The 27,678-nt window shown below is 38.0% G+C and overlaps 1 protein-coding gene and 1 long non-coding RNA gene across 2 annotated transcripts in view; both read right to left on the bottom strand.

The window, feature by feature from the left end:
* Positions 1-27,678, bottom strand: part of LOC105392069 (kazrin) — a 36,013-nt gene that overhangs the window by 7,611 nt on the left and 724 nt on the right. Inside the window, exons 2-9 of the mRNA XM_048622548.1 lie at positions 24,270-24,394; positions 21,930-22,122; positions 9,971-10,098; positions 8,901-9,077; positions 6,143-6,284; positions 5,644-5,787; positions 2,988-3,078; positions 1,865-2,049 (exon numbers count right to left, since the gene is read on the bottom strand). Coding sequence (XP_048478505.1) covers positions 1,865-2,049; positions 2,988-3,078; positions 5,644-5,787; positions 6,143-6,284; positions 8,901-9,077; positions 9,971-10,098; positions 21,930-22,122; positions 24,270-24,394 — 1,185 coding nt within the window. The remainder of the gene's footprint in view (positions 1-1,864; positions 2,050-2,987; positions 3,079-5,643; positions 5,788-6,142; positions 6,285-8,900; positions 9,078-9,970; positions 10,099-21,929; positions 22,123-24,269; positions 24,395-27,678) is intronic.
* LOC125488910 lies at positions 14,907-15,757 on the bottom strand. Its single transcript, XR_007266585.1, has 2 exons — positions 15,346-15,757; positions 14,907-15,238 (listed from the first exon to the last, which is right to left on the bottom strand). It is a non-coding gene; the product is annotated as an uncharacterized LOC125488910 (long non-coding RNA).

Below are 27,678 nucleotides of genomic sequence, written 5' to 3'. Positions count from 1 at the left end.
CTATCTCAAAAACTATAAGAGATACTTTGATCAAACCAAAAATCGTTGAAAGAGTTAATTAGCATGCATCACCTCTATTTTTTTTAGAATTTTATACCCCGTAGTTATAAAAATAGAGGGGGGGGGACATACTTTTTACGACTTTGAGAGCTGATATCTCAAAAACCGTTCACTTTAAGAAAAATGTTTTTTAGAAAACTTTATATCATTTTAAAAGACCTTTCCATTGATACCCCACACGGGTATGTACATCGAAAAAAAAATTTCATCCCTCAGTTACATGTATGGGGGGCCCCACCCCCAATTCTTTTTTTTACTATTTAGTGTCATATTTTTGTAGCGGTTCATACAACACATATTCCCATCAAATTTCATCACTGTAGTACTTATAGTTTCCGAGTAAATCGGCTGTGACAGACGGACAGACGGACAGACGGACATGACGAAACTATAAGGGTTCCGTTTTTGCCATTTTGGCTACGGAACCCTAAAAAGGGTTGTTAAAGGAGAGGTGATGTTGTTATGTGGTTTTAAGTGACCTTTTGGTTTTGACCTGGCTACGTAAAATATTTTATAACCTTTGCTACCTACGTTGTACGTATTGTTACAATACCCGTTTACTTATTTTCTTTTGTCATGAATAACCTAAACAATTTTTTGTTTGAAAATGTATGTTCCTGAAATACTTGAATATTAGGTAGGTTCTGGCAATATGTTATGCTAATAAAGTAATTCCATTACGTTACATACACAAGGTACTTTTATTTCGTGACTGAAATAAATTCCTGAAAGGTCTCTAAGTACGCACTCCATTCTCTTTAGGTTTTGTAAAAGGTTTCTAAAAGGATTGTACGAATTTGGAAGATGAAAAGCAATAAAAAAAAGTTTTGTAATATAAAAGTTTTTTATTACCGAAAGCCGATTTCTGTGTTAATCTGTCAGCACTGACAACGGTCGCTAAGTCTATTCATGAAAGACCCTCTATTGAATATTTGTATAGGTAGAGCCACGGTAGAGCGTATTGTTTTAGTCCTCTAAAGCCTCTCATCCGTAGGACGGCTGCGTAGAAGCCTTTCAATTGTCTGCCTGTAGTATCCTGTTTTCTATGAAACACAAAATTATATTAATTATTCTAGCTAGACACTCGCGTAACTAACTTCTTGCAATGACAATACGCTAAAGTTCATTCTGCTTTCAGCTTTCAGATAACTTTCCAAATTAGCAAAAGTTATGAATTATACTGAAAACTACACGTAAACCGAGAGTTGAAATGTACGACTTTTACGTTTTGCAACTTCCATATCTGCTAGACGATAACAGAACTCTGAAGGCTCTCGCCAACACATTATACTTATTAGTAAACGTATCCAAAATGTGAATTACTTGTTCATAAATACATAGATTTTTTGTCTCATTGACAAGAACTTGGTCACCTAAAACCTCCAGCACATAAACACAAGCTGTCCATGCTGCTGAACTACCCGAGTAATATTTACCAAAAGCATAGTCTAAATACATCATTAAGCTCATCCATAGAACACACCGGGCTTGTAATGGTAGCATATATTGTAACCTATGATAACACACCACCAGAATATTTCGCCTCACGAACGATTAGCCCATTCTGTACCTACCTACATTCATATAGTTTGTGGACGAAATGTTCTTCGAGCTTCGGACTTTGGAACAGGAGGGTACTCTACACTAGCGAAAAACGAACGAACGAGTGCTGAACCGTAACCGAAAAACGGTGCTGTCGTGCAATCGGCACGTTTATTACAAAGAGATAGACAGTCATGGCTGGCGCAGCAGCACTCAGAAACTTAATTTTTCATCACATAAAGTGACCCCCCCTAGCACATACCGCTCTCATGTCCACTAATCGCCGCACTCCCGCTCTTGGTGCGGTGTCGGCTGCGGGCGAACACTCGCGAGATGGAGCCCCAGGCGGAGCCGCGGCCGCGCGCCCCCTTGCTGCCCGGCCGCGCCCGCAGCCCCACCGCCAGGGGCGACTCGCACTCGCCAGGGCTGGATAGCTGCTCCACTGACCTAGGGGAGAAAGTGTTTATTTAAATCTCAGCGCCCGTGATAGAGTTAGATGTAAGCCGGAGTGTTTCATTATCGACGTCAACAAACTCGTTTAATGCCCGTTCTATCAATTATATCGCCGTATTTATGGCGAATCTAGTGACGTTTATCTACCTCGATAATGAACCCGTGTAGTGGCAACAGGAAAACAACACTCCGGCTGTCACCTGTAGGTACTACAGGGTGTTGAAAATCGCGGTTTTTTAGATAAAAATGTAGCGTAGCTATAAGCCCGATCCGGATATTTTCCAGCATTAAAACGGCTCAAACGCAAAGCGGGAAAAACATGCATCTAGTCAATAGTCATATTACATAGTCAGCGGTCTTTGTTGCTTTTTTGCCTTTGCTTGTTAAATAACTGATACACAAGGAATTTTAAAACACGCGTCGTATTGCACGGGCACGCCTGTCGGAAACTGTAGTTTAGTTTTTCACTTCGCATACAAATTCAGCGAATAATTTTCTACGCCGGTACATGAATGCTGCGGAATAAAAATAGATGATCGTATTTCCAATAGAATGGTATACAATACAGGCTGTTTCAAACGTGGTAAACTAAGCCGAAAGGGGGTGTCTCAGGGGATCATTCTGAACAACTTTAGTTTGTAAATTCGTGAAAAAACGTGGTTGGTCACGTACGTGCTTTTTTACTATTTTTTTCGTGATTTTCCTAAAGTCGTAGAGCAACATTTATTCAGGATAACCCTCTGAGTCAACCCGTTTCAGCTTAGTATACCTACCACTTTTGAAACAGCCTGTATTGTATACCATTCTATTGGAAATACGATCATCTATTTTTATTCCTCACCATTTATGTACCGACGTAGAAAATTATTCGCTGAATTTTTATGCAAAGTGAGCAACTACACCTTTTTGCAACATCCTGTATAAAGGGGTACCTGGAGAGCGCGCCGGCGTCGATGGAGCGGCTGAAGGGAGAGCCGCTGTTGTGCGGCGACAGAGTCGGGCTGCAGTCGCGGGGCGTGTTCACTGTTGATCAGATTAACCAGTTTAGCTATTAAATAAATAAATAAATATATGGGGACATCTCACACACGGCCATCCGACCCCAAGCTAGGCAGAACCTGTGTTATGGGTGTCGGACAGCTGATATATCTACACAAATACATAGATAGATAGATACTAAATATAAATATCAACACCCAAGACCGGGAATCGAACCCGGGACCTTCGGCTCAGTAGTCAGGGTCACTAACCATTACGCCATTCGGTCGTATTACTTAATTATAGGTTAAGTTTTAGTAAGTTTGGACAGAATAACATTTCAGTAATAAGGTTTGATGTGAATATTCCATATATGTTTGGTGGAGCTTTTTAGTGAGATGTGGGTTGCTTTTCTCACCTTTTCAGTAGTGAAAAGTAAACGAATATATATGTACATGGTGTTGGGGAAGTATATAGAGCGGCACATCTCCCACCGCACTAAATTTACATGCATTTTTCATTGTTCTAACGATAACGGTGTACCAGCGGCAGCGGAGCATAGCTGGACATCAAAATCTACATAAAATCAACTTCCCAAAAAAAGTAAACGTCATGTCGTCACACGTACGGACAGATACAACGTAATAAACAGACACCAAAGTTATTACCTATTCAGCACGTAACAAAACAAAGCTGAAAACTTTATATAACAACCTCATATCTACGTGACGAATTAACATGGCCGACTTATCTGAAGTCGTCATCACGTGCGCAGTTCGACTGAAACGACCCAGTTCCGTCACTAAATACCGAAACCCCAGCCATAAAACGGTTTTGTTCGTAAGCGGTTTTTTAAGTTGAAAAGCTCTTTGATAACCTCCGGTACAAGAAACTCCCTAATAATTCAGTAGGCAGATACGGCAGATAGGGTTTTCAGCCGTACAAAGTATTTCCTCCGAAAGGAAAATTAAATTAGCTTTGTTCGTGATCAGTCATAGCGCCTGGAGCATACTCTTTCACATTAGTAAAAGCAAACAGAATAAAACCATTACGGGGTTTCATAGATTTTTTCGGTCATTTTGCGGTGAGGGTGGGATGATATGAGAATTAATTTCGTGTAGGTATAAAAGGGAGGGAGGAGTATGCTTTTAGTGGGCGCCATTAAACTTTAATCGTTCCGTCTATCGGCGTCGTAATAAAATTTGCTTTTACGTTATAACCATTAACCATTTCGCTGCCAGTGGAGGCCTGTCGCATTCGACATTCATCCTCGCACTTATCTGTTATATTAAACGCTTAAATCACAGTTGAAAAGCGATTTAAACTTGCCAGACTGAAATCTATTAGGGTGCGCGGATTGTTCAAATCACTATTGATCCTGCGGACGTCTGCTTATGGAAAATTTAATGTGTTTCTATTGTGAAATTGTTGTCTAAATATGGTATTAAACGCAGCCTGTATTACTCGTATACATAGGCATAACATATTATACTAGCAGAAAAACCATATAAAAGTGGATGCGAAATTATTTCTCTGTTAACGTGAGTACACATTATGTATATTTCTGTTACTAAGTTACTAACGAATGTCTCGTCTAGACAATGTTAATTCACATTTCACACTATACGGGCGACTTGTACGTAGTATTTTAAACAGACGGTACTAAGTCTACGCTACAACACAAAGGTGGGGCCAGAATGTGCATGCTACGTGCGGAATGCACTGGGAGGATTCCATTTTACACCCATGTGGAACTAACCCCGTTCAATGCGGAGATTGGCCCTAGCAATAGGTACCTAAAAGAAATTCACTTTGAATTATGAAAAGTATACGTTAGTAATACTAAAATGGTTTGTAGTTTCCTTATGGTTTGTACATAATTTCTAATGCTTTGTAGTTTTATCATTTCATACGTACCTACTCGTAGCTAGCTTGTAATGAAAGTAATACTGAGTTATTATTTGTTGAACGTATTTCTAATATTATAGTTTGACGACGTAAATGTAATATCGGAGTGGGCAGAGGCACAGAATAATAACTTGGCAGAGGCAAAGAAAATTCCTGGGGCAAAACAATAAAGGAGTAGTGGCCCCCGCCCGCCCTGCACAGGAATTATTTAGTACATTTAGAGGAGAGGCCACTACAATCGGATGAGCCCAGATTCCTGCACTGGAATATTAAGCCACAGGCTTTATTAAAAACATGAAATGTGGAACAATATTTGCTTGTTACATTTCCGTAGAAGATTAAACAAATTGTCGAGTTATTTTTTAATTACACCATTCTTTCTTTGCAGAGATTTTATGTTCGTGAAAATAATTGAAAATTTCTGTTTATTTAGGCTTATTAGTACAAATTTCCTCAAGATCTTTTATCAATATTTCTATTTCATTATGCAAAATTTAAGTAGCTTAAGTGCGATATTATATTATGTTAATTAACTGAGTATATTAAGACATTGTGCGTTTATGGAAGTAGGAACATCTAGAACACTTTTCCCTAGTCACACACCACAAACAATACACATTGAACATTCAAGACGCGAGAACACGTTTTTGTCTTTAAACATATATCTGCCCCGATCACTTTTCTACTATAAAGTACACTCACACTGGTAGATGTGATGCGCGGAGGATACGAGTGACACGGCGTCAGTGTCGTAGGGGTCGAGGTTGGGCGGCGCGCCCTCCGCCGTGGAGTCCGACAGGTTGCCGCCGCACACCGACGTGGCGCCACCGTCGCTGCTGCCCGTCACTGGTGGATAATATACTTGTTATAATATATTATAGGGTATAAATATGGTCTTTGGGTAGGTTACCTATAGTCTCGAAATCTAAACATTAAGATCTTAAGATCGGCGCTGATAATGTGCTGAAATGGTCGTCTGCACCACAAATGAGTTGAAAACGACTTTTCCATGTCGTGGGTTGGGTCAGAATTGCTTAACTTTCTCAGCTTATAAATATTGATAATAGTTATCAGGCTTTTGAAAAACAGACTGTGTGACTCAAGGATTCACACTGAACCACTTTTTCAAACTACTTACAACTCTTGAACAAATTCAATTCAAAATCAAATATTTTATTCAGATACGAGTATATCTACACACCTCTGACACCGCTGTCAGCACTGCAGCTGCCGCGGTCGCCGATCAGGCCGGACGGGCCCAGCATCATGGGCGGGCCGAGCCCGAGCGATGCCACGCTCTCCCCTTCCGACAGGCAACCAGCCGCTTGCAACTGTCTGCGAGCCTGGTACATGAGAAATAAAATACATGTTGACTCGTATGATTTGGGAGGGAGGGAATCAGAATATAAATAGATGACTAAAGTATAAAGACAGGACGGTGCTTAAGTGTCTGTGAGCCTAGTATGTGGCTATCATTTTTTAATTTATTGTGGAGTTTAAGGGAAAATCCCTGCTATCATGCTGCGACAGGTAAAGACAGCTGCTGAAGTGATGAGAGTCTACCTACCTACGTGGTAAAAATTGTGGGTATATCGTTATGTTTTATGGAAAATCCACTCACGTAATTAGCATGGATAGGTAATCGGCAGATAGGTATAAAGACAAATTGATAATTTAAAAAAACATAAAAGTCTATGTTGCGTGTAGTTAAAAGTTTCGATCTAGTCTGCCGTGAAAGTCACGTTACATACGTATCTTACGGGATTATTTCTGCGAAAATAGAATATCTACCTACATATTTTGCTTATGATTTGAGGTACAGAGACACAAAGGGAAAGCAATTAATCGTATTCGCAACTGTGCCCACGCTCGCGAGACTTGTGAATACTGAATTATTCAGAGCTAACAGTCAAGGTTATTCTTAGCTTTAGGTACTTTTGATGTATTTTCTGAGCTCGTTAGTAATGTTACTTAGATTTGTGATTATATTATTACGATCTATTTTATTTAATAAAATAGATTCACGATTATCAAATAACTTTACGTTACCGAATAAAAATATTTTTATAAACTATTTAAAAAGTTACACTGCCAACTTCATTCAGAAACAATGCAAGTTTTCATTTCATTTCATATAAAATTATAAAGCAATCTCACAATCGCTACCAGCCTGAAGAAAATTTGTTTTAATTTCTCTGTGAAGTTTTACCGGGCGGTGCCGGCGGGTAGTTACGGTATGATAATGAACAATACGCCGCCATGATGGATCGCCCCTGCCCAACTCGCGCCATCCATCACAATACATAACAACCCTTGTCCAAACACGTTCATTTAGAGCCGAGCAAAATGCTCCGATCGTACCTCGATCCGTTCAAAGAATTGTTCTTTCAGTCTTTGTTCAAACAACGGAGAAGGGAACACTCCCATTTCCAAGATAAAGCAAGTTACGCGGACACTAAAACCTTTGTAAACGGGTTTCTTACTTTAAAGCCAATTTATTTTCTCATCCTTTCATCGGGTAAGCCCCTACCACCACTGTTGGGCTAATCGGATCCTTCTACAGTCAATTTTGAGGGATTATTACCATACCCGGTTTATGAAGTGTATGCTTAAAGGTTAAACAGTACCTACCTACCAGCCTACGCAATACTACACTTTTTCCACTCGAGAAAACTTATTTTAGTCAAGTGGCTTGAGCGCAGGTAAAAATAGAAGAGAGGTCCAGAAAAGGTTCCTGCTCTTTAATCTTCAAAGGGCGCAATCAGACATTCGACGTAATTTGACGGAAAGACGTTTAGTCCACGGACGAGCGATGTAATAAGCGTATTATCCCGGATGACATTTTCATAAAGAGCTTTACTTAATTATGTTCTTATGTCGCTATTGGACGTATATTGCGGACAAGATAAGCTTATGTAAGTAATAACTGTGAGTTATTGGTCAGTTATGATTATGACTCAAATTTGTTATATTAATTGCTGTAAATTAGTCTGAATTAAGGACGATTACTGTTTTACCGAAGCGGGCTTTCTTTAAAGTTTAAGCTGTATAGCTAATATAATGTAAGTGTTAGCAAGCCAACAAAAAAAGCTTAGGTTTTAGAACGGTGCACGGTGTTAGAAAAATACAGATGAAATCCAATTTAGCCATGATTTTTACACACACATACTACAATAAAGACAAAGACAAAGACATTTATTTGCGTCAAATGTGGTTCATACATATGATGTTACATTTTATAATCAGTTCAGCACATTTCACCTTACAGGCATGCAAATATTTAGGCCAATAAAAATGGATTAATGAAATTTAGCAAAATACAATACATTGAAACTAATAAAATTCTAGACCCAATAAAATTACAATAAATTAAATTATCTGTATACTGATAATAATTATTACATATATTGATGATTAAAAAATAAAATAATTCAAATTACAAATTTAGTGCATTGCAAAATTTCCCATTGTATTAAGTAATCATTTAAATTCAAAATATTCTTTGGTACTATAAAAACATTCCATGACTAGCCATTTTTTTAACCTATATTTAAATTGATTAAGCGGTAAATCTTTAATAATTTCTGGAAGCTTATTGTATATACGGACTGCCATCATATAACAATTATTTTGTGCTTTTGCTGTTTTAAAACTTGGCAGAATAGAATAGAATATGACTTTATTGGTCACCAAAATAATTATAAACTAAGAACAATGAACAATAGGCAGCCTACCTCAAACAGCTGCTCCCGGGCATGCCTCAGCTGCGTGTCCCTTGCACTCAAAGCCGCAGCCTGCTGCAGCGAGCGCTCGGTCTCGTCGCGCGCGTGGCGGAGCAGCGCCGCGCGACTCAATGTAGTCGGTACATGTGTTTTTTTTTAACTTCTTTTTTATGTACATGTCACTTTCGTTTGAATTAACATAAGCTTAAAAACGTTTTTGGTTACTAAAGTTCTAACCTCAAAAAGCTGTTCCCTGGCATGCCTCAGTTGCGTGTCCCTTGCTGACAGAGCCGCAGCCAGCTGCAGCGAGCGTTCGGCCTCGTCGCGCGCGTGGCGGAGCAGCGCCGCGCGCTCGCGCTCTCGCTCGGCCCGCTCGGCGCCCAGGGCGGACGACGCGCCGCCTCGCGAGCGCATCTAGAAGGAAGAAGATGTTTTAACATAGTATAAAACATTACCCTCCTCCTTCGGCAGTGGGGTAAAAATAATGTTTTGTTATTTGGATATTATATGTAATTTTTTTTACATTGGTTTTACAAATGGTTGTCTGGAAGAGCTTGTAGCGATAAGAGCGCCATTTGTACATTCCTGTTATTTAAGTTATGTTTTACGGTGAGCAAATAAATATTAAATTGTTTTTTACCCGCAAGGGGGTAGGTAACCAGTCACTGACTTTATATTGGGTTTGCGGGTTAACCAAATGATCTAAGGCACTGAAATGAGTGTATAAATCACTGGAATTTTCATAATACTCCATATCCTAGTAGCAGTTATTTTTAATAACAAAAAGTAGGTAGGTATTTTTATTTTAGTAGTAGGTATCTAGTAGTTATTTTTAATTTAGATAAAATTCTTTTTTTTAATACGCATACCTGTTATTTACGTCTGTCATTTACATAAGCCAAAAAACGTTTTGTCAGTCTAAATATTTTTTTTAAAGTAGATAACTGTTGTAAGTTTGCATCTCGGTCGTCTGTCTTTACAAAGTGCTAGACATCTCTGTAGTAAATCGGGATAAAAGTTAGAGGGGATTCTACCGTTTAGATTGCACTTCAGTCGGGTTACTTCTAAAGGATCGTCTCTTTTAGATGCAAAATGTTATCAGTGAGGTAACTTTTAAGGAAAAATATATACTTAGTAGAGGTGTTTCTGTTTTTAAGCAACTTCAATATTCACATGGTTTTTTTAAGCAAAAACTGTTTACCTCTTCATGCTGAATAACTATAGAATGTATTAATTTCATAAGTTTAATATCCTAAACCTTTTAGCGCTATAACTACTGAAATATCTCCCTGTACTTTGTGACTTACCTGTTCGTAATTTCTGATAAAGTCCCGTAGCTCTTTCTCCTTATCTTCGAGGGTGGCGTAGAGTTGCTTCATTTGGTTCAACAAGTCGAATTTCTCAGCTTTCAATCTTTTTTTATCCGCTTTCAGAGCTGAAAAACAAAAGAGGTTTTAGATATACTTTTTCGGGATTATACTTAAGTGGGTAGAGAATAATTTAAGCTTTTGGGAAATTTTCCATGGCTACGACACCGTGATCAATAAATTAGCTTGTCATTATTGTAAGACTCTGCCCACCAGGTTACTGGGGATGTATTACACATAAAGTACAGCTGAAATGTAAAGGGTAGTCTTACGTATGCCCCATGGGAAGTAGGTATTAACTTTATAATTAACCTTGATCAATATAAATACTAAAAATAAGTCTTTTCATATTTCATTTTAAACATAACAAAATGTCAAGGATACATTCATCCAAGTACCAGGAGAATATAGCTACACAGCTAGACGCTTGGTCGCATCAAAGCGAACAGCGCTTTCAAAGAGGGAATCACTTCAAGGGATTGGGTCGACGCGAAATGTACACAGAGCCCCTTCACTATAAACCCAGTTTGATTTGTTCGAGATACCATATTGTATGCTAGCTTAGTGGTGCTGCATTCGTTGGGAGATTCCGTTCCGTGAGTGCAATTTCAAATATTTGTTGTTGCTGTTTGAAATTTAAATTGCATTTTCTACGTTCATCGTTGAACACACAGCCAATGGTACGCGTCGTTTCAATTAAGGTGAGCTTACAGTGAGATTATGATGCTTTGCTAGTTTCCCTTTGATCAATGTGACAGGGAATACGCCACGCGCCGCCGCCTTGTCGCAGCCTGCTTGCTTCCTATATCATAATATGATATAGCTAGAGGTACGAGTATATCTATCTGAGTTCCGTGGAAATGGACAACATTTCATTTTCTTTACCCTATATTTTTAATAGTTGTTCGGAAAGTTTATAGAAAATTAGTGGACCCGTATTTTTTTATTTTGTATATACATAAATTTTTGCATGTTATTTTTAACTTTAAAGTTAATTATTTCAAAACCGGAAGTGACGTCACATATTAGGCTAAATTTTTATTTTTGTCTATTGCCGGAGTCTCGAAAAAAAACATAAATGACACTGACAAGTGACATTTAAACTTTGTTTACATGCCAACCAACAAATGGGTCATTTTCAAATGACCTTGATATTTCTAATGATGGAAAGTAGGTACTTATCATGTAAAAAAATAAGCAGAAGCATTTTTTCAGCTGTGTAGGCGGTGGCATGCTCCGGGACATATTATATAGAGGTCATCTCTTAATAATAAATAAAAAAAATAGTCAGAAAGTGTCAGAACAGAATTAATGAAAATGACCCAAATAAACAACAACGTCACGATAAAACGTCAAGGTCAATCAAAAATGAAAGTGACAGTTACTTTGTTTTTAAATCTATAGGCTTTGATCATCAAAATGCATCGCACCTGATGCATGACGTCATCAGCACTTTTTTACTATTTTATGATTTTCTCGAAAATGATACATCCAAAAAATACAAAAACATTTTTTTTGTGGCCTTTAGAGCTAAATCTCGAAATGGTTTTCGATTTATAGCAGCTTTAGTTTTTTGAAATGTTGTCCATTGAACGAACAATGGTATCGATTCTGAAGGGCACATTCTAATTTTAACGCTGTCAAAAAACGCTTACATTCTCTCTAAATTTATTTTGCATTCTGAAGGCACCGTTTATCTCCAAAATTAGAGACGTCACTTTAAATTTTGAATCTGACAGCGTTAAAACTATTCAACTAAGGGCCGATTTTTCAATGCTCAGATAGACAACCAGATAGCGTTTATTCGACAGATAGCGAAATATTGAATTTTTCAACCGTCAGATAGAACTTATTCGTCCAATAACTCAGTTAACTGGAGAATAAATCTATCTGCTGCTTGAGCCGCCAGATAGTGCTTATTCGATTGATAATTTGACATTTGAGGTTATTAAGTAAGTTCTTTTTTGTGTTTATACCAATTCTAAACTATACAAGCGCAGAGAATAATCGTCTTTTCAATGGATATTTTCGATGATATTGATGATTTGGCGATCGAAAAAGAGGTAGTAGGTAATGAACGAACGTATTAATCCTGTTGAAAGGAAAGTCAGAGTCGTCAAAACGAGGCCTGATCATTAAAGCATGTGGGATGCAAAAGAATTTCATCGCCGAAAGGCGCCAGACTACAAACATTATGTTGATTTATTTTCAAGCATTAATTTAAAAAAAAAGAGGAATGTAGTAGCACTTCCTTCATAATAAAATATTAAGGTACATTATAGTTTTTCATTTTATGATAAGTAGGTAACCTATGCTACATATACCTAAGTATCTAAGAGATCCCTCCTGCTTGGCGGCATGATCTTCTATGTCCAGTAGTGGACGGCTATAGGCTGAGGAGAAAAGAGAGAAACCATCCAGTACTTGATAATAAAACATAGGTGTTATTTCTTTCAGTTTTTATTCATTAAATTTAAATTAAGGATACGTTGAATGCTAATGTTGGAGCAAATGCCTAACACCTATTCTTCTACATCGTTAAATGAAGGAGCATTTGAGGGCCCAGCTCCAGTTTTGTACATCTCCTGCCTTTGCAGGGAAGACTTCTTCTTACGACTTCTTCTTCATTGTTTTTTTGATGCCCTCGTACTTAAATTAAAGGATTTTCAATGAGCGGACTGGTTATACCACTGGAGTTAAAAGAAACTCAATTTTCTTCCATGCAGACTGCATGGAAGAAAATTATTATTTGTTGCTGCATCGGTCTTTTTATTTTCTATGACATGTTTGAATAAAATTTATCTACCACTCACTAACACAGTAACTTCATTAATATTAAAATTCGCCGAACGCTCTCTTTTTTGTGATTTCATTGCGATCCAAAAATAACAAATATAAATACCAAAATTGAAACAACCCAATAAACAACCAAACAAAACAGTCAGTGAGGCTTGTGGCTTGACAGTGACAGTTGACTCTGACAGTCAAAATAGTAGTCTGTCCTGCTTTAGCACTAGGTGTCTACATATACTTGTTTCACCTTTCCAGAGTTCAAGTAGAAAAATCGGTAAGATAGTTACCTATGGAATAAATCACAATTGAAAAATGGTTTAGCAACTACCAAGCCGATAAACAGCCAAATAAAATTATTCGCTAGATAGTTATTTGACCTTTTATCCTGGCATTGAAAAATCGGCCCTTAGGTTAGATGGTCAAATTGGTATTCTGAAGGTGCCTTTTTTAGCGCTGTAAACTTAAAATTAGCAACTTTCTTCCTAAATTTAAAAGGGGTCTAAACAGGTGCCTATTAAAATTATACTAAAATTTCTAAAAGTAAAACCGTGAAATATATGGGAAATTGTTGTTGTAGGTGCATAAATATGGATTTAACTTAGAGCTGATGTGTTGTTTAAGCATGTAAAGCTAATTGCAACGACGCTAACTTAATATTTTTTGCGAAACTACGATGTGAAAGTGACTCTGTTTTGTCATATTATTTCTGATATTTTGACAGAAAAATGTGTTAATTATAAGGTAGGCATGAACCGGGTTGCTTAAAAACAACTTAATTTACTGTTTTAGATCTAATCATTAATCAACACACCTACCGATCTACTTCAGGAATTACCCTAGCCCTAACACTCTGTCCTCGGCTGTCTTCTTCCAAACAAACCGGCTCTACAGTCTACATACATAAGAAACTCATCTACCTGTGTACCTATCCAGCTCACTACTTACCCCTTTCAACTTGTTAGAATATTTTACTCAAAGTGGTCCCTACATAACTCAAAATATTTAACTGCATTTACCTATTTTATTACAGGAAAAAACCAGTACTTGCCTATGTTTTCTGAAAAATATGCCTGACTTTACGAAACTAATACTGACTACTATTTACTATTACCCTTTATGAAAGAAGAAAGAAGTTTTGTAGAAGTAAAACTTTATTTGGGTGAATAAAATAGCACACACGACACACACTGTTTGAGTTTTTATAACACCAATAATACACAATTGCTTGATTTCATTTCTGTATATTTTTATTTCCATTATTCTTCTTCTTCGTAGGTAGGTAGGTGGTCTGTACGTCTAGTATAGGTTGTTGATAGTTGACACAACGTTTATAGTTTCAGTTTTCTTCCATACATTTACAAGCAGCGCCTCTAGCGGAAACTATCATAAACTAAAATTGGTAGTATGAGTTGTTTCAAATCGTAGTTTTAAAAAACGAAATAAGTTTACGTGTAAATTATAGCTTTTTGGTAGTACGAGTTACATGTTTGACAGATCTTAGGTAGTCAGCTTCAACGAATTCGAAAACTTTCATAGTTGTTGCTCTCACTGAAAATTTGTAGGTGAGAAGCGTTTTTGTTGTTGGTTAGGATCTAGTTAGAATTTAATTTGTGACTATGAGCGATCATATTTTGCGTGGCGAATGGCTGCAGAGGCAGAGGAAACCCTATTAACCACTAGGAACTAACACAAACTTAAGAATGCGGAGTAATGATGGCAGGAATAGTGCTTGTTATTAGAGATAGTTTATATTGGTTCAGTGACTGGACCCAGTAGAGTACTATGTTGGTACTGATCCCGCTTGGACGCTATTTTCAACCAAGTCCAATGCGACTGTGTCGTGAAATCTGCCTTACTGCGTCCAGGCACTGAATGTATATCACCATTAGGGTGCTTACATAGAGATACTGGTTACCTGTATCTACCCGTACCGGTAACCTGCTGTTTATCTTTCAGCGAGTGCGCTAGAGCATTTCACGGTTTTAAATTTCTCAGTGAGCGATACCTAATCAAGTTACCGGTACGGGTAGATACAGGGAACCCGATTCTTTACGTAAGCACCCTTAGAAATGAAAAATAAATGTTTAAAAATAATCATTTATTACTTATATAGTTATCCATTACATAAATGGCCTAAATCCACACGAGAGGACGATAGCGTCGCGGCGTTGACTGCCTCGGACGAATCACGCGTCGACGGGTTGTCCTAGGACTCTGCCTTGGTCTCAGTGGGGCAACAAGTATTGGGCTTCTTCCGACGACAGGGCATCTTGGGCTTCGTCCAACGACAGAGCGTCTTGGGCTCCCCTCATGTGCAGAATAGGTCGTAGGAGATTCTACACCATGTACGGACATTTATTTATGGCAGTTAACCTGCCGTGGGGTCCATCGGCAGGCTTGTTTAGGTCCCCATTCCTGTAAATAGTACGAATAGATTAGGTCTAGTAAAATATTATTTATTCCTACAATTTTACCTTAAGTTATCGTAAACATAATAAGTATATAGGTAGGTAGGTACTTACCTTTCCATAAAATCTACAATTAGGTACTTCGAATTGCGATGCACTTGTGAGGATCATTCTTAATTTTATAATTTTTATAAATAAAAGCTTGTAAACCAAATTTCAGTTTGTTTTTGTTAGAGTCATTGACATTGATTGACATATATATTTTGGTTAGAGTCATTGACATATAATATACGAAAATCAAGACGCCAAAATGACATGTGTGTTTGCCCTTTCTTTTTACAAGCGCTAGAAAGAGGTAAAGTATCTAGAGTGAAGTTCGCACAATCGAGTTGTAGCATAAACGATATCGCATGAACTATAATAAAAAAATGTAACTCATACTACCAATTAACTTGGAAACTAATAGTTTGGCGTGCTTACGATTTCTATCAACGTTGACATATATTGCAAGCCCGTACTAGACGCTCTGATGGCCGTTGTAGTATTGTTGTCCCAGAAAAATGAATGTCCTGTATCCAGCATTTCATATTTGGCTTATGGGTGTGGTTGATATTTCATTTTCTTTAATTTGTCACTGAAAAATTAAGTAATTAGGTAAGTTGTTGTATGGATAGTTGACAGAATTAAGCTTATCCTTATAAGTAGGTACCTATTAGGTAGGCACTCACAATACTTTAGAGTTTACAAATAAAAGGGCTAGGACACAAACTTTCGTAAATAACTGATGCGACATTAAAATATTTTAATTTAAATAATTTTAATTACTGATAAAACATTAAAATATTTCCATTTTGCGTAACTCTCTAAAATAATACGTAAACTTCAACACACAAGCTTACCTTATCGATTTTCCAATTGCATATTGCAAACACAAACATAATAATTTAATAATAGATGTTTGTTTTGTATTGTAAAGACTTAACAAAAATACTTTAAAAGAATAGCGGCAAACTTTTCTGCGGAAAATTGAAAATGGCGGCGCGATGACGCTTGTCGCTGGCGCCGCTGCTGTCCAGCGCGCATGCGCCATAGAGATGTACCAAGTGCAATGTTCCTTGCTTCCGACCTATGCTTAAATGAAAAAAAATAATCGATGATGGATCGATTCCCGAGTAGGCACTTTTATTTTAATCATATGAGTTTTTGGTAAATATATTTGTACTGATAAGGTTTGTGCTTTTGTAAGTATGTAAGTATTCAATACTTTTAATATTTTTATATGAATATCATCCCTTATACATATACATACTTATGTTACGTATCATCAAGTAATAAACATTTAAGTAAGTAAGTATAAATATCGTGGAAAACATTTAGATGTAGAACTTAGCAACTACGTACTTAACGTAAAAACTATAACTAAAAATAAAAATCATTCAATTAATTCATTAAAGTTCAATAATCGATTATATTCGATTACTATAACTATTTCATAAACTTACCTCATCTCTACGCTGTTATATTTTTTTAAATCACTTGGAAAAGTCCATAAATCATCATAGAAGCATTATAAATATTTTTTGTAATCAGAGTTACCAGTTGCAATAATTAATTATGAATATGTAACATAAATAATTGAAATTATCACGAAAACCAATATAAATGCCGGGTATTTAATCCTTTTCATTACTTTTAACTACTATTTAGGATAATTAAATGTATTTGGAGTACTTTAAGGTTAAAAAAGTTAGTCGATATTTTCGATTGTAATATACTTACGTATATGGCCACACTCATTTTGAAGACGTCAAATCAGCCTTCTAAATTTAGTTGGCCGCTAAAATCGTTGCCTTCAGAATAGCAAAAATTAGCGCTGTCAGTTAAATTTAGAGATTTTAGCTAATTTTAAAATTAGGAAGTGCGCCCTTCAGAATCGGTACCATTGTATGTCTGAATCGTTCTATTGCTTCGAAACACAATGCATGTCTATTTGTGAATCAGTCTACGAATACACCTTTGTGTTGGAATAACCATGTGTGTGGGAGGGGAAAGGGAGTTGATAGTGATAAGGTGCAAGCCATATTGCTATCAAATCCTATTCCGAGCTCACACCTCCACGTGGTCCCTCCTGGTAACTATCATACACGACTCCCTAGCGCTTCAGGTATGATAGGCTAACGTGACAGGAAAACTCGCCAAGCCGTCTGGCCAGCGTGGCGTTTTATGGCTAAAATTCCCCCCATGAAAAGTCCCAAAAAACCACGGCCCTCAGTCCCCGGCAGCCCCGCTATCCCGGACTCCGGTAGCGGTCACGGTTCCGGCGGGGCAGAGGGTACTAATAATCTCCGGCAGAGATCCGGCTACCAAATCTAGCCTGCCACAGTGCCTGAAGACCAAGGTTTTCAACCAGTGTGTGCTGCCTACCCTCACTTATGGTGCCGAAACATGGACGCTCACAAAGACATGCATGCACAAAATTAAAGTAGCACAACGAGCCATGGAGCGCACCATGCTAGGCATCTCGCTAGTGGACCGTATCCCGAACGTAGAAATTCGACGCAGGACAAAGGTTGAAGACGTTGGGAGACGGATCACGAAGCTGAAGTGGAGATGGGCAGGGCATCTGGCAAGGCGGCAAGACGGCAGATGGACCAAGGCAGTGTCGGAGTGGTGGCCAAGGGAGGGACGGCGATCAGTCGGTAGACCGCCGACCCGTTGGTCCGATGACATTAGGAGAGTGACTGGACCAAACTGGATGAGTGTAGCACAGGACCGTGGGACTTGGCATAACATGGAGGAGGCCTATACCCTGCAGTGGGTTGACATAGGCTGATGATGATAACCATGTGTATCTGTTTGTTGTGTGGTGTTAGTTAGGATTGCTCCGTACAGCGTTGAAATGGTACGTGACTTTGTCTTGTGTTTCTAAGCTAACCAACTGTTTTGCGACATGGAAATCTTATTATTACTTTATTGTAATGTAAATGTATTGTTTATTATAACACAAAATATACTCGTAAAAAGTTTATTTAATAAAGATAATATGTAATTTTGACCTTATAGCTAATGTAAATAAATTATCAAAGCATTTTAAAGGGTGGCTGTTACGAACTTCTATTTAAATACTACATAAATTTATTTAGCTAATTTCGTTTAATGCACTAAACAATTTTATCCTAAACATGTTTAGCTTCATAATTCACCATGGTCTTTCAATTACTATTTAGTTAAATGCGTTTAGCATCCTGCGATTTGTTATTTACGTTCAGTTCCACATCTTTTAATGAGAGACTTCATATTTTTTTATTGAACATTCGAAACGACTCAGCGTAAAACGGAGTCAATCTATAAATGTCAAACATAGAGAAAATAACACTACTTATTTCAAAACAAAACTTATTTCGGCTTTCACCGCGTGGTGGTGTTTGTATTTATTTGTTGTTGTGATTTCAAAGTAAAATGAATAGTCAAGCAACTTCTTCTCGTGTTCGTGCCCCTAATTTTACAAGGGAAGAACAAGATTTATTGTGCAATGTAGGTATTGGAACCATACTTGCACATTATAGAGAGCAAAAAAATGTTGTTCCTGAATGGTATCAGGAGGTTTAATGTATATTTTATACAATAATGCTATTGCATCTCTATGAATGATTCTGCAAGCTGTTGGTTCTTCCACACCTATCACATCTCCACAAGTAATTAACTGACTGCCAGTTGCATAATATCGGAGTGTGCATAACAACTGGTTCATTGGAGTAACTGCATTATTTCTGTAACAATAATTATAGGTATAAATAAAAGTATAAGATAATTATGTAGTCAGATAACTTTATTATTTCAATACCTTAGCTACTTACCTGATGGAAATAAATTCAAGATGATGTTGAATTTCTTGTAGTATAAGCGATACAGTTTAGCGAGCGGTGGTAGCTCAGTCGGGTAAGCGCCCCCTTCTCACGATGCGGGTTCGAATCCCGGCGCTGACATGTACCAATGAGTTCTTTTAACTTAAGTACAATGTATATCATCGCTCTTACGGTTAAGGAAAACATCGTGCGCATCTAGCACATCTAGATATGTGAACCCACCAACCCGCAGTGGACCAGGGTGGTGGGAAATGGTCCAAGCTTAGGAAGGCAGTTTAGACCTTGGGGATATGCACAAAGGTTCCACTCGAGAGAGCCAGGTGCAGGTACTTACACCCCCACAGAGAATAGAATAGAATGGAATAGCGATACAGTTTTTTTTGTCAAACGAAATCTTCTAACAATTTTTTTATCCGGTAGTGTCTCAAATAAGTTAGTTCTTTCTGCAATATAGCGTAATGAGCGAGGTCTATTCATATAGAGAAGTAATTCTTCATCATCGTCATCAAACAAAATATCCCACAAATCCATTATTTATTAGATAACCTCAATAACCTCTGAACAATGACCTCTCACAGACAACAACTAGACATCACTGAGGAAAAATGCTAGAAATGGAAAAGTTCTCTTGACAGCCGGTCGGTCAGCTGGTCGCCGCGACTGACGCCATGACATGCGTAGTAGATAAATGTGTTTAGTAAAGTTAAATAGCCATTTGACCGCATTTAGGTTTAACAGATTACTAATCATATTTAAGTCGTGGTAAAAGATGTTTTACGAAATTTAAATAAAAATTGTGTTTAAATAAAAAGTTAAATACATTTATCACGTTGATAAAAGCCACCCTAAACGACGACGACCGAATGGCTTAGTGGTTAGTGACCCTGACTACTGAGCCGATGGTCGCGGGTTCGATTCCCGGCTGGGGCAGATATTTGTTTAAACACAGATATTTGTTATCGGGTCTTGGATGTGCCCGTAAAATGACAATAGGCCCGCCCCCTATTACATTGGGACTAACATAACACTCTGGCGAAAAGTGGGTGCAGCAATGCACCTCTGCCTACCCCGCAAGGGAGTACATTAGTACAAGGCGCGAGTGCGTGTTTTTTTTTGTTAGTCATTTAAAGTAATCGGTATAGGTATCTGTAAAAACTAAGCAATGTTGGACTTTTAACCGCTTTTAACCGCGGTTGAATTGTATTTTTTCCCCTGTACCTGCCGATATAACACGACTGTAACCTTTATTACAATAGCACAACAAAGCATTTAGCAGAACTATAAACATTTAAGTGTTAATCAAAAAACAACTTTATGATTGCTACAAAAGCAATTTGGGTCAGCCAATGAACGGCGGAGCGTGGAACATGGTTTATGCTTTGTTTAAATGGTTCCACATAAGGTACTTAGGGCCACTTGCAGAAACATATTAAATCTAGATTTAGTGTCAAATGTCGATTTAAGAAACGTCAGTCCATATAAAATTTGACACTAAATCGAGATTTAACACTAAATCTAGATTTTATATGTTTGTGCAAGTGGGGCTTAGGGCCACTTACACAAACATTTAAATCTAGATTTACTGTTAAATATCGTTTCTTAAATCGATGGTGCAAGGGGTAATGTTTGAAGTGCAAAATTACTACAGTTCCAATTGTAGTAAGTTTTATGTAAGTATTACCATATCACACATATCAGGAGTACCTACACTTATATGAATAACATAATATACAGAATGTCGGGGTAATAGATGCTTCCATTACATGTTCAATTAGTGGCAAGAGCTCATAGTTAAGTCTAGCTCTTGTAGGTTCTACGTGATACTCCTTTGATGTCTGCCATTTGAGGTCTGACGTGTTTGATAAACAATATACAAACAAGATGTTGTGTCACATATACAAACTGGAAATGGAAATTAAAACCGAGCCATTGAACATATGCCATTGAACAAACAACAAACTACTTAGATACTAATATTCTGGACGCAATCCGAATAGAATCGAGCAAGGATACCACCGTATCAAATCACTCATGGTCTTACTTCGTTTAGAAATAGGACAGGATCCAATACAAAAGTGTGTCTTCTCTTTCGTCCTATAACATTGTTAGCGTTCAGAAATATGTCAAATGAACTCACAACACAGCCGGGAGGCGCGGACGTGACCGGAGCCCTAACTCGAGACTTACGTGTCCCTTCAGGTGGGTCACTCTGGCTATACGAAATACGATGTTACCGAACGCTGCCGCTGCTGATTTAATCGCTACTTTATTTCGTTGAATTATAGGTACAAATTGTATGACAACTCTCCAAAACTTCGTACTTTTTCAAGAAATAATCCCACCCAATTTTATTGTTTACTTATTATAGGGACGTAACCAATTCTGCAAAGCTCTCGGAGATTTAGAACTGTTCAAACATAACAAAAATTACTACGGCGTAGCACCGTAGAAAGTCTATATAACTTGTGAGTGACTTTGTATGTGGCATTGCACATTTGTACCTTACTAACAGATGAAATACTAGTGTACCTTTAGTTTAATTGTATAATGAATTCGTTCATGTGAAGCAGACACTTTATGCCCGATTTCCACCAAAGCGGAGAGGAGAGGAGATGTGTTTTGAATAACCAATCAAATTTCGTTATTTCCACATCTCTGATCTGATGGTTATTCAAAACACATCTTCTCATCTCCTCTCCTCTCCGCTTTGGTGGAAACCGGGCCTTATCATTATTTTCCAAATGCCCATGTCAGTTGGTCAGTTGATGAGATCGATAAAGTATGATGACTCACATCAACTGACCAACCAGGCAAACCTGTTCAAAAACTCACAATTGACAGCCTCCCTGGCCAGCAGCAGTTCCTTCTCCAACTGCTCGGGGTCCGGCGCCGGCGCGTCCGACCCCTCCGCCCGCGTCCCTTCGCCCCGCGCCCCCTCCGCCCGCGCCCGCTGCAGTAGCGCGCTGCCCGCCTCCCCCCGCTCCGCTGCCGACACCAGCAGCCGACGCACTCTTGTTAGCTCCGCCTGGTGGTGAATTTTGGTAGTTATGGTGTAAGTTAATGTACACAATGTTAGTTTACTGCTAAGGGCTTATCAAATGGCAGCCGTATCCGCTGCCGCCGTGGTAGCAGTAAAGGTATTTAGGTATTATGTTCAAGTTTTAATGTCGGTATTTTGTAATTGGAACTTTTTCATTGCTCATGAGTGTAGAGGGCCCAAAGTATACCGTTACTCATGAAGCAACGGCAATGGCGCATACCGTTACCATCAAAGTATAAAGGCCTAGGCTCTAATACGCCAGGTGTACTTAACTTGGACATTCAGAACAATACCAAACTAAGTGATGAAACCAAACACTATGATAAAGATCTGTATAAAATCTATCAGAAGTAACCAATAGCCATGCCATATTAGGATTTTTTGGTTATGTGCCGACGTAAATCTATGTAATTGGGACTCTGATTTATATACACGTCAGGCTACATACGAAAAAATCTAGCATATCGAGTTATCAGCAAATTATGATGATATATATATAACTAACACGCCGCCAGAACTAGAATCCCTTGCGATAACACATACGAACATCTGACCGAGTAATAAATTGTGAAGAGCTGTTCTGTTGATTTATGTGCTACAGACCCTGAAAAGGTCAGAGTGTTATATGGAAACGGTTCATCTTACACCATCTGTTGTTATAATTATTTAACGTCCAGTTGTATGTGTAATCATTTACGTGATCTGTGAATTAAACAATACATTTGAAGTAGTAGTTGTAGAAGTTAAAATCCATTCATCAAATATAGTTATTTATTTAAAAAATGACATTTCGTAGACCAGCTACTACGGCGCGGCGTAGCGAGTTGCTACGGTGCTACGTCGTAGCAAGTTTACCGAAAAACGTAGGTATAATTATAAAAAATATGTACCTATTACTTTAAAAAAATAGTAAACAAGTCATCATTTCGTGGACCAGGCGTAGAAAATAAAAAATGCACCTCTTTTAAATTAAATAACCTCTAGAACAAAAGAGCATATTATAAATACACGCCTGTTTACACGTACTTTAAAGTGTGAAACTGTTTCGCCGTCGCACAAAGACGGTAAAAAATCACCGAGCAACATTTCACAGGAAACTGTACGTGTCCGCTTCTGCCAGACAATGCAAGGGGGTTACTCTAGCTGGACAAAAAAAGTAAGCTTTTATACAATATGTACGGTAGCCTGCGCCTAAAAGTATACAGGCGGAGTTTTTAAAATAGCGATCCCTGATGATGAAGGGACCAGCTACATCTGTTATAAATCCGGGGACGTGTTGTGTGTAGCAGTGGTGTTTATGTGGATGTGCTTGAGCAGCATGTGAGCTTGAGATCGCTATTTTAAAAACTCCGCCTGTATACTTTTAGGCGCAGGCCACCGTACGTTTGGCCCAACGAGATAGAGTCAACTTCGTTTTTCGCAAGCTAAAGTGACCCTTCTGCAACACTCGCCTTTTACTAAATACAGGGGGCGGTAAATTACATTTTGTGGATAAAAGTGCTCATTTGTACATTTTAACATTGTTGAAAAGCGTTTTTAGCCCTCGTAAAAGAGAGATAGTTCGTTTTCGTTTATTTGTGTATTTGTGGCTTTCTGTGGCCACGCCGAACGAACGGACTGATTGCGAGAATGAATATTGTTTTATTTGGAAGGTAGTTTTAATATTCTGTGAAAAATCTACGAATAAGTATAAGTTTAGCTTTTTTAATAGGTCTATCGTTTCAAGATGTAAAACTAAGTTTTTCATTCAGCTCTCCACAATTACCTACTTAGTTTTATAATTTCGCAGGTAACAAAGATGACTCATGTGCACGAAAAGCAAATAAGATCACCAAATAACTGAAAGCTCCAAAAGCTAACTTCAAACACAATTTTATTTTTATTTCTTTCTTGCTAACTTTTGTTTTGCTTAAAACACGACGCCTCCGAATCCCGCCGCAACTGAATCACTGTTACGATCCTCATAAGGGTTGCGGGCCTAGTAATTCATACATATGTGAGCTAGTTAACTAGTTATGATAGTAGTCGTCAAAACTATCTCCTTAAAGTGTATACTTTTATATTTTTACTATGAATAAATATTTTAATCTACATATTTATTGTATTTATTACCAAAGATATAAAGGCCATACCTGCAACCGCTCATTCTCCATCCGCAGTCGCCTAGCCAGCTGCGTGGCGTTCATCATGCCGGGCGACGCGGGCACCTCGTCGGGGCCGCGCGACCGGTCCGAACGACCACCCGGCGACGCCGCTTCTGGACAGGAGGACATGTGTTACATGGGGTAGATATACACGAGAGATTTTTGTAGTAGTAGAAAGGTTGGAGAAAGAGAGTGGAAGCGACGCAGCAAAGGGATCAAATAAGTAACAAAAATTATCTTCTTATTAATTTATTTTTAGTACCAATATCGTCAGATGAAAATCGGGAGGACTAATTAAACTAAAGAGTGCTGTAGATAGCTAAAAATTATCGTAAATATATATATCAAAATCTCTAAACCAAATAAGTAAACTTGTCTGGTATTCAATCCCGTGTGGTCTAATTAGATCAGTAGCCCCTCGACACTAGGGGCGAATAAACACATATGTAATATATATGTAAGTCCTGTAGTTCCCTCGTCGAGCAATTATGCACCCTCCAGGTACTGCAGTTTGTCTAAGCAGATAATTGGCAGATAAGTCATAACGAGGTGTACCTACAGGAAGATGCCTAGCTTTAGCCTTACTTGTTTGGTTTTGGGCCTAGGTGAGTGACTACCTTAGGTGTTCTATAGATATTTAAATGGGTATTGTTAGGGAGGGATCTAGATATAGACACCGTAGGTCATAAGGCAAGCATCTGTTTACTATTATTCCATATTTCTAGAATGATAACTTAATCATCAATCAATCTCTCAAAATCGCGAATATACGAGTACAAAACACCATTTCAATTTACGTTCAGATTTGAAAGGTAGAACTGAATTACCTCATACAAAATTCATTCGCACACATTGTAATTGATGGGGTTCCACTGAATTTGACGAATTGTTTGAGTAACTTGTTTCACTTAAATCGACTAACTCAACCTCAACTTAGCCGACTTTATACTAACCATTTATCATTCATTATAACTTAAACACAATATGAACAAGTTTCCTTGTTATAAAGTTATTTCGGAAGCTGTTAACAAGTTTAGAATAGTTTTCTTGTTTCTAAGATTGGGGAGAAGGGGATCATCATGTGTGTATCCGACTGAATTGTAATGAAAAGCTTGTGGTTCATACGAATTGCCGATGGCCTCTGTAGAACTTAAGGTCATGGGAGAAGATATTCTGGACCAGTTATTTGTGGTAATTATACTGTGTCTATTTGCAATTGACCATAAGGCATGACCGCGCGATCGCTGCTATCGAAAACTTTCGAACTTGTAATCGTTTCTCGCTAACCAAGGTCTAACCGAAGCGATCACGCAATTATTACCGTTTGTTTAGCAATTGCTGATTCAAAATAACCTCTCAAAGTTAGCAAATATAGGGAATTAGGTATAGCCATTGTTGTTAAACTTAGTTTGCTCCGTATAGTAGGGATAAATTATACTGCGTAGCAGGAGAAGCTTAATTAGTGGATTTCTAAAAGCACCCTAATATAAAAAAAGACTTTTTCGAATGGTTTCATAGAGCAACAAAAGAAAACACTCATTTTTATTATTGTAACTACATGTTTTCTTGAAAATCAAACATCTGTGGGTATTTGTGATCCAAATCCTTGAACTGGATCCATTATTGATACATCCATCCAATCATCATAAAGTAAGTTCGGAAAGTCTCATCGTGGAAACACAAACATCGATGTAACAGTCGTAACACAGAGTAGCTTTACGTCAGTACGTGGCTGAGGCAGACAAATCGATTGCCTACTTGGTATTTAGAGTACAGGCTAATATGTGTTGCCCCTGGAATTTTTTATAAATATCTATTAAGTGGGCAAATTTTTTGTCTCTTGTGAAGTGCAGTAACTTTTTACTAAATATTTTTTGCAGTATGAAACAAGTTAACTATTAACTGTTTCATTATACAATTGCGTTATTGATCTCGACATAAGCTCTAAGATTGTGTAATACGAGCATATAATATAATTATTAGTCTATGATACGAGCCTGTAATGAATAGATTCAAAATAAATGCAAAAGTGGCAAGTCACAGTGACTGCGCAGTACATTAATAGTTACGTGTATGTTGTCTCGGTCACAGGTGCGGTCTGTTTTATTTAAACTTTGTTGTGGCAGACAGTGGGGGGGGGGGGGGGGGTAGGGGTAGTGAGACTAGGTACTCGCAGTATGAGGTTACCTAGCGGTCGACGGGCGAAGTGGAAAACTGATTGCAATGAAATGCTATTTCGACGGGAATTTATGACTTTACGTCAACGGCAACGACATTTTAATACGAACTTGACGTTAAATAACTTAATTTGAAAGCAGGCACCTTACAGGTGATGTTTATTATTAATTTTTGTAATAAATGTAGGAATTAAATATGATGTTAGGTATTTAATCCACTTTATTATATACAGGTTAAAATAAAATCAAAGAAATATCGACATCGTATTTTCGTCTTTACGTCTTTCACTCTCCTCTGTTATTCGTCGTCATGGTTACATCCTTCATCTTGCGTTCTGTTCCACTCCCACACTCGGCCATCCTGCATACATGCTGCCCTCAGCATGTGCATTTAAAAACAACTTAAACAATATTAACACCTTAACTAATAATAATAACAAACAAATACGGCATTACAACTTAAAACACACACATTAGTCATCGTTCGTTCATCATCACTTTTATCTTTCTTTCCCCCAGTATCACTTCCTTTCTTTTCTTCTTTCTTGTCTTCTTGCGTTTCATCTTCTTTTCCCTCTTTCTTTTCATCTTTTTTATCTCGTGTATCGCTTCTCTTCTTACCTTTCTTCTCTTATGTGTCACTCGCCTTCTTACCCTTCTTCGCCTTGGTCCCAATTGATTTCTTAACTCTAACATCATCCTCATCCTTGTCTTGATTGGTGCATCCCTCATTATCTTCCTGTTATCGTCGTTTTTTACAATATACACATCGTCTACAATACGGTTAACGTGACTTCCGTTATTTATTAACATATTTACAGAATTTTCGTAAATGTTCATCAGTTTCTCCTTTTCATTATGCAAACCTTGTTTGTTTACATCGTCTTGAAAACTGTTTGACATTGACATTTCTTGGCTGTCACTTAATTCTTCTTCGCATGAATCGTATCTATGCCTGTCATCTTCTTCTTCTTGGTATCTATGCTCATCATTTGCCGCCTCGTCCATCCTGATTGACATTACCGACATCTTTTGATTTCCGCTTCCGCTGCTCTGTCGTGAGTCCGTCATGAAGTCCTTCGGAGCGCTGCCATCGTCTGTTCCCACCGTGACCATCGTTCGTCTTAAATCCGTGTCGAAGTTATCGATGCCGTCCGTAGCGTTATCATCGGTTGTTTCTGTCGATGTTGATACCTGACCTTGAACTTGTCCACCTCCAG

Source organism: Plutella xylostella, chromosome 8, assembly GCF_932276165.1.
Source record: "Plutella xylostella chromosome 8, ilPluXylo3.1, whole genome shotgun sequence".
Taxonomy (NCBI): Eukaryota; Metazoa; Arthropoda; class Insecta; order Lepidoptera; family Plutellidae; genus Plutella; species Plutella xylostella.
Note: the sequence above shows the minus strand (reverse complement) of the source record. Positions and strands in the feature narration are given on the sequence as shown.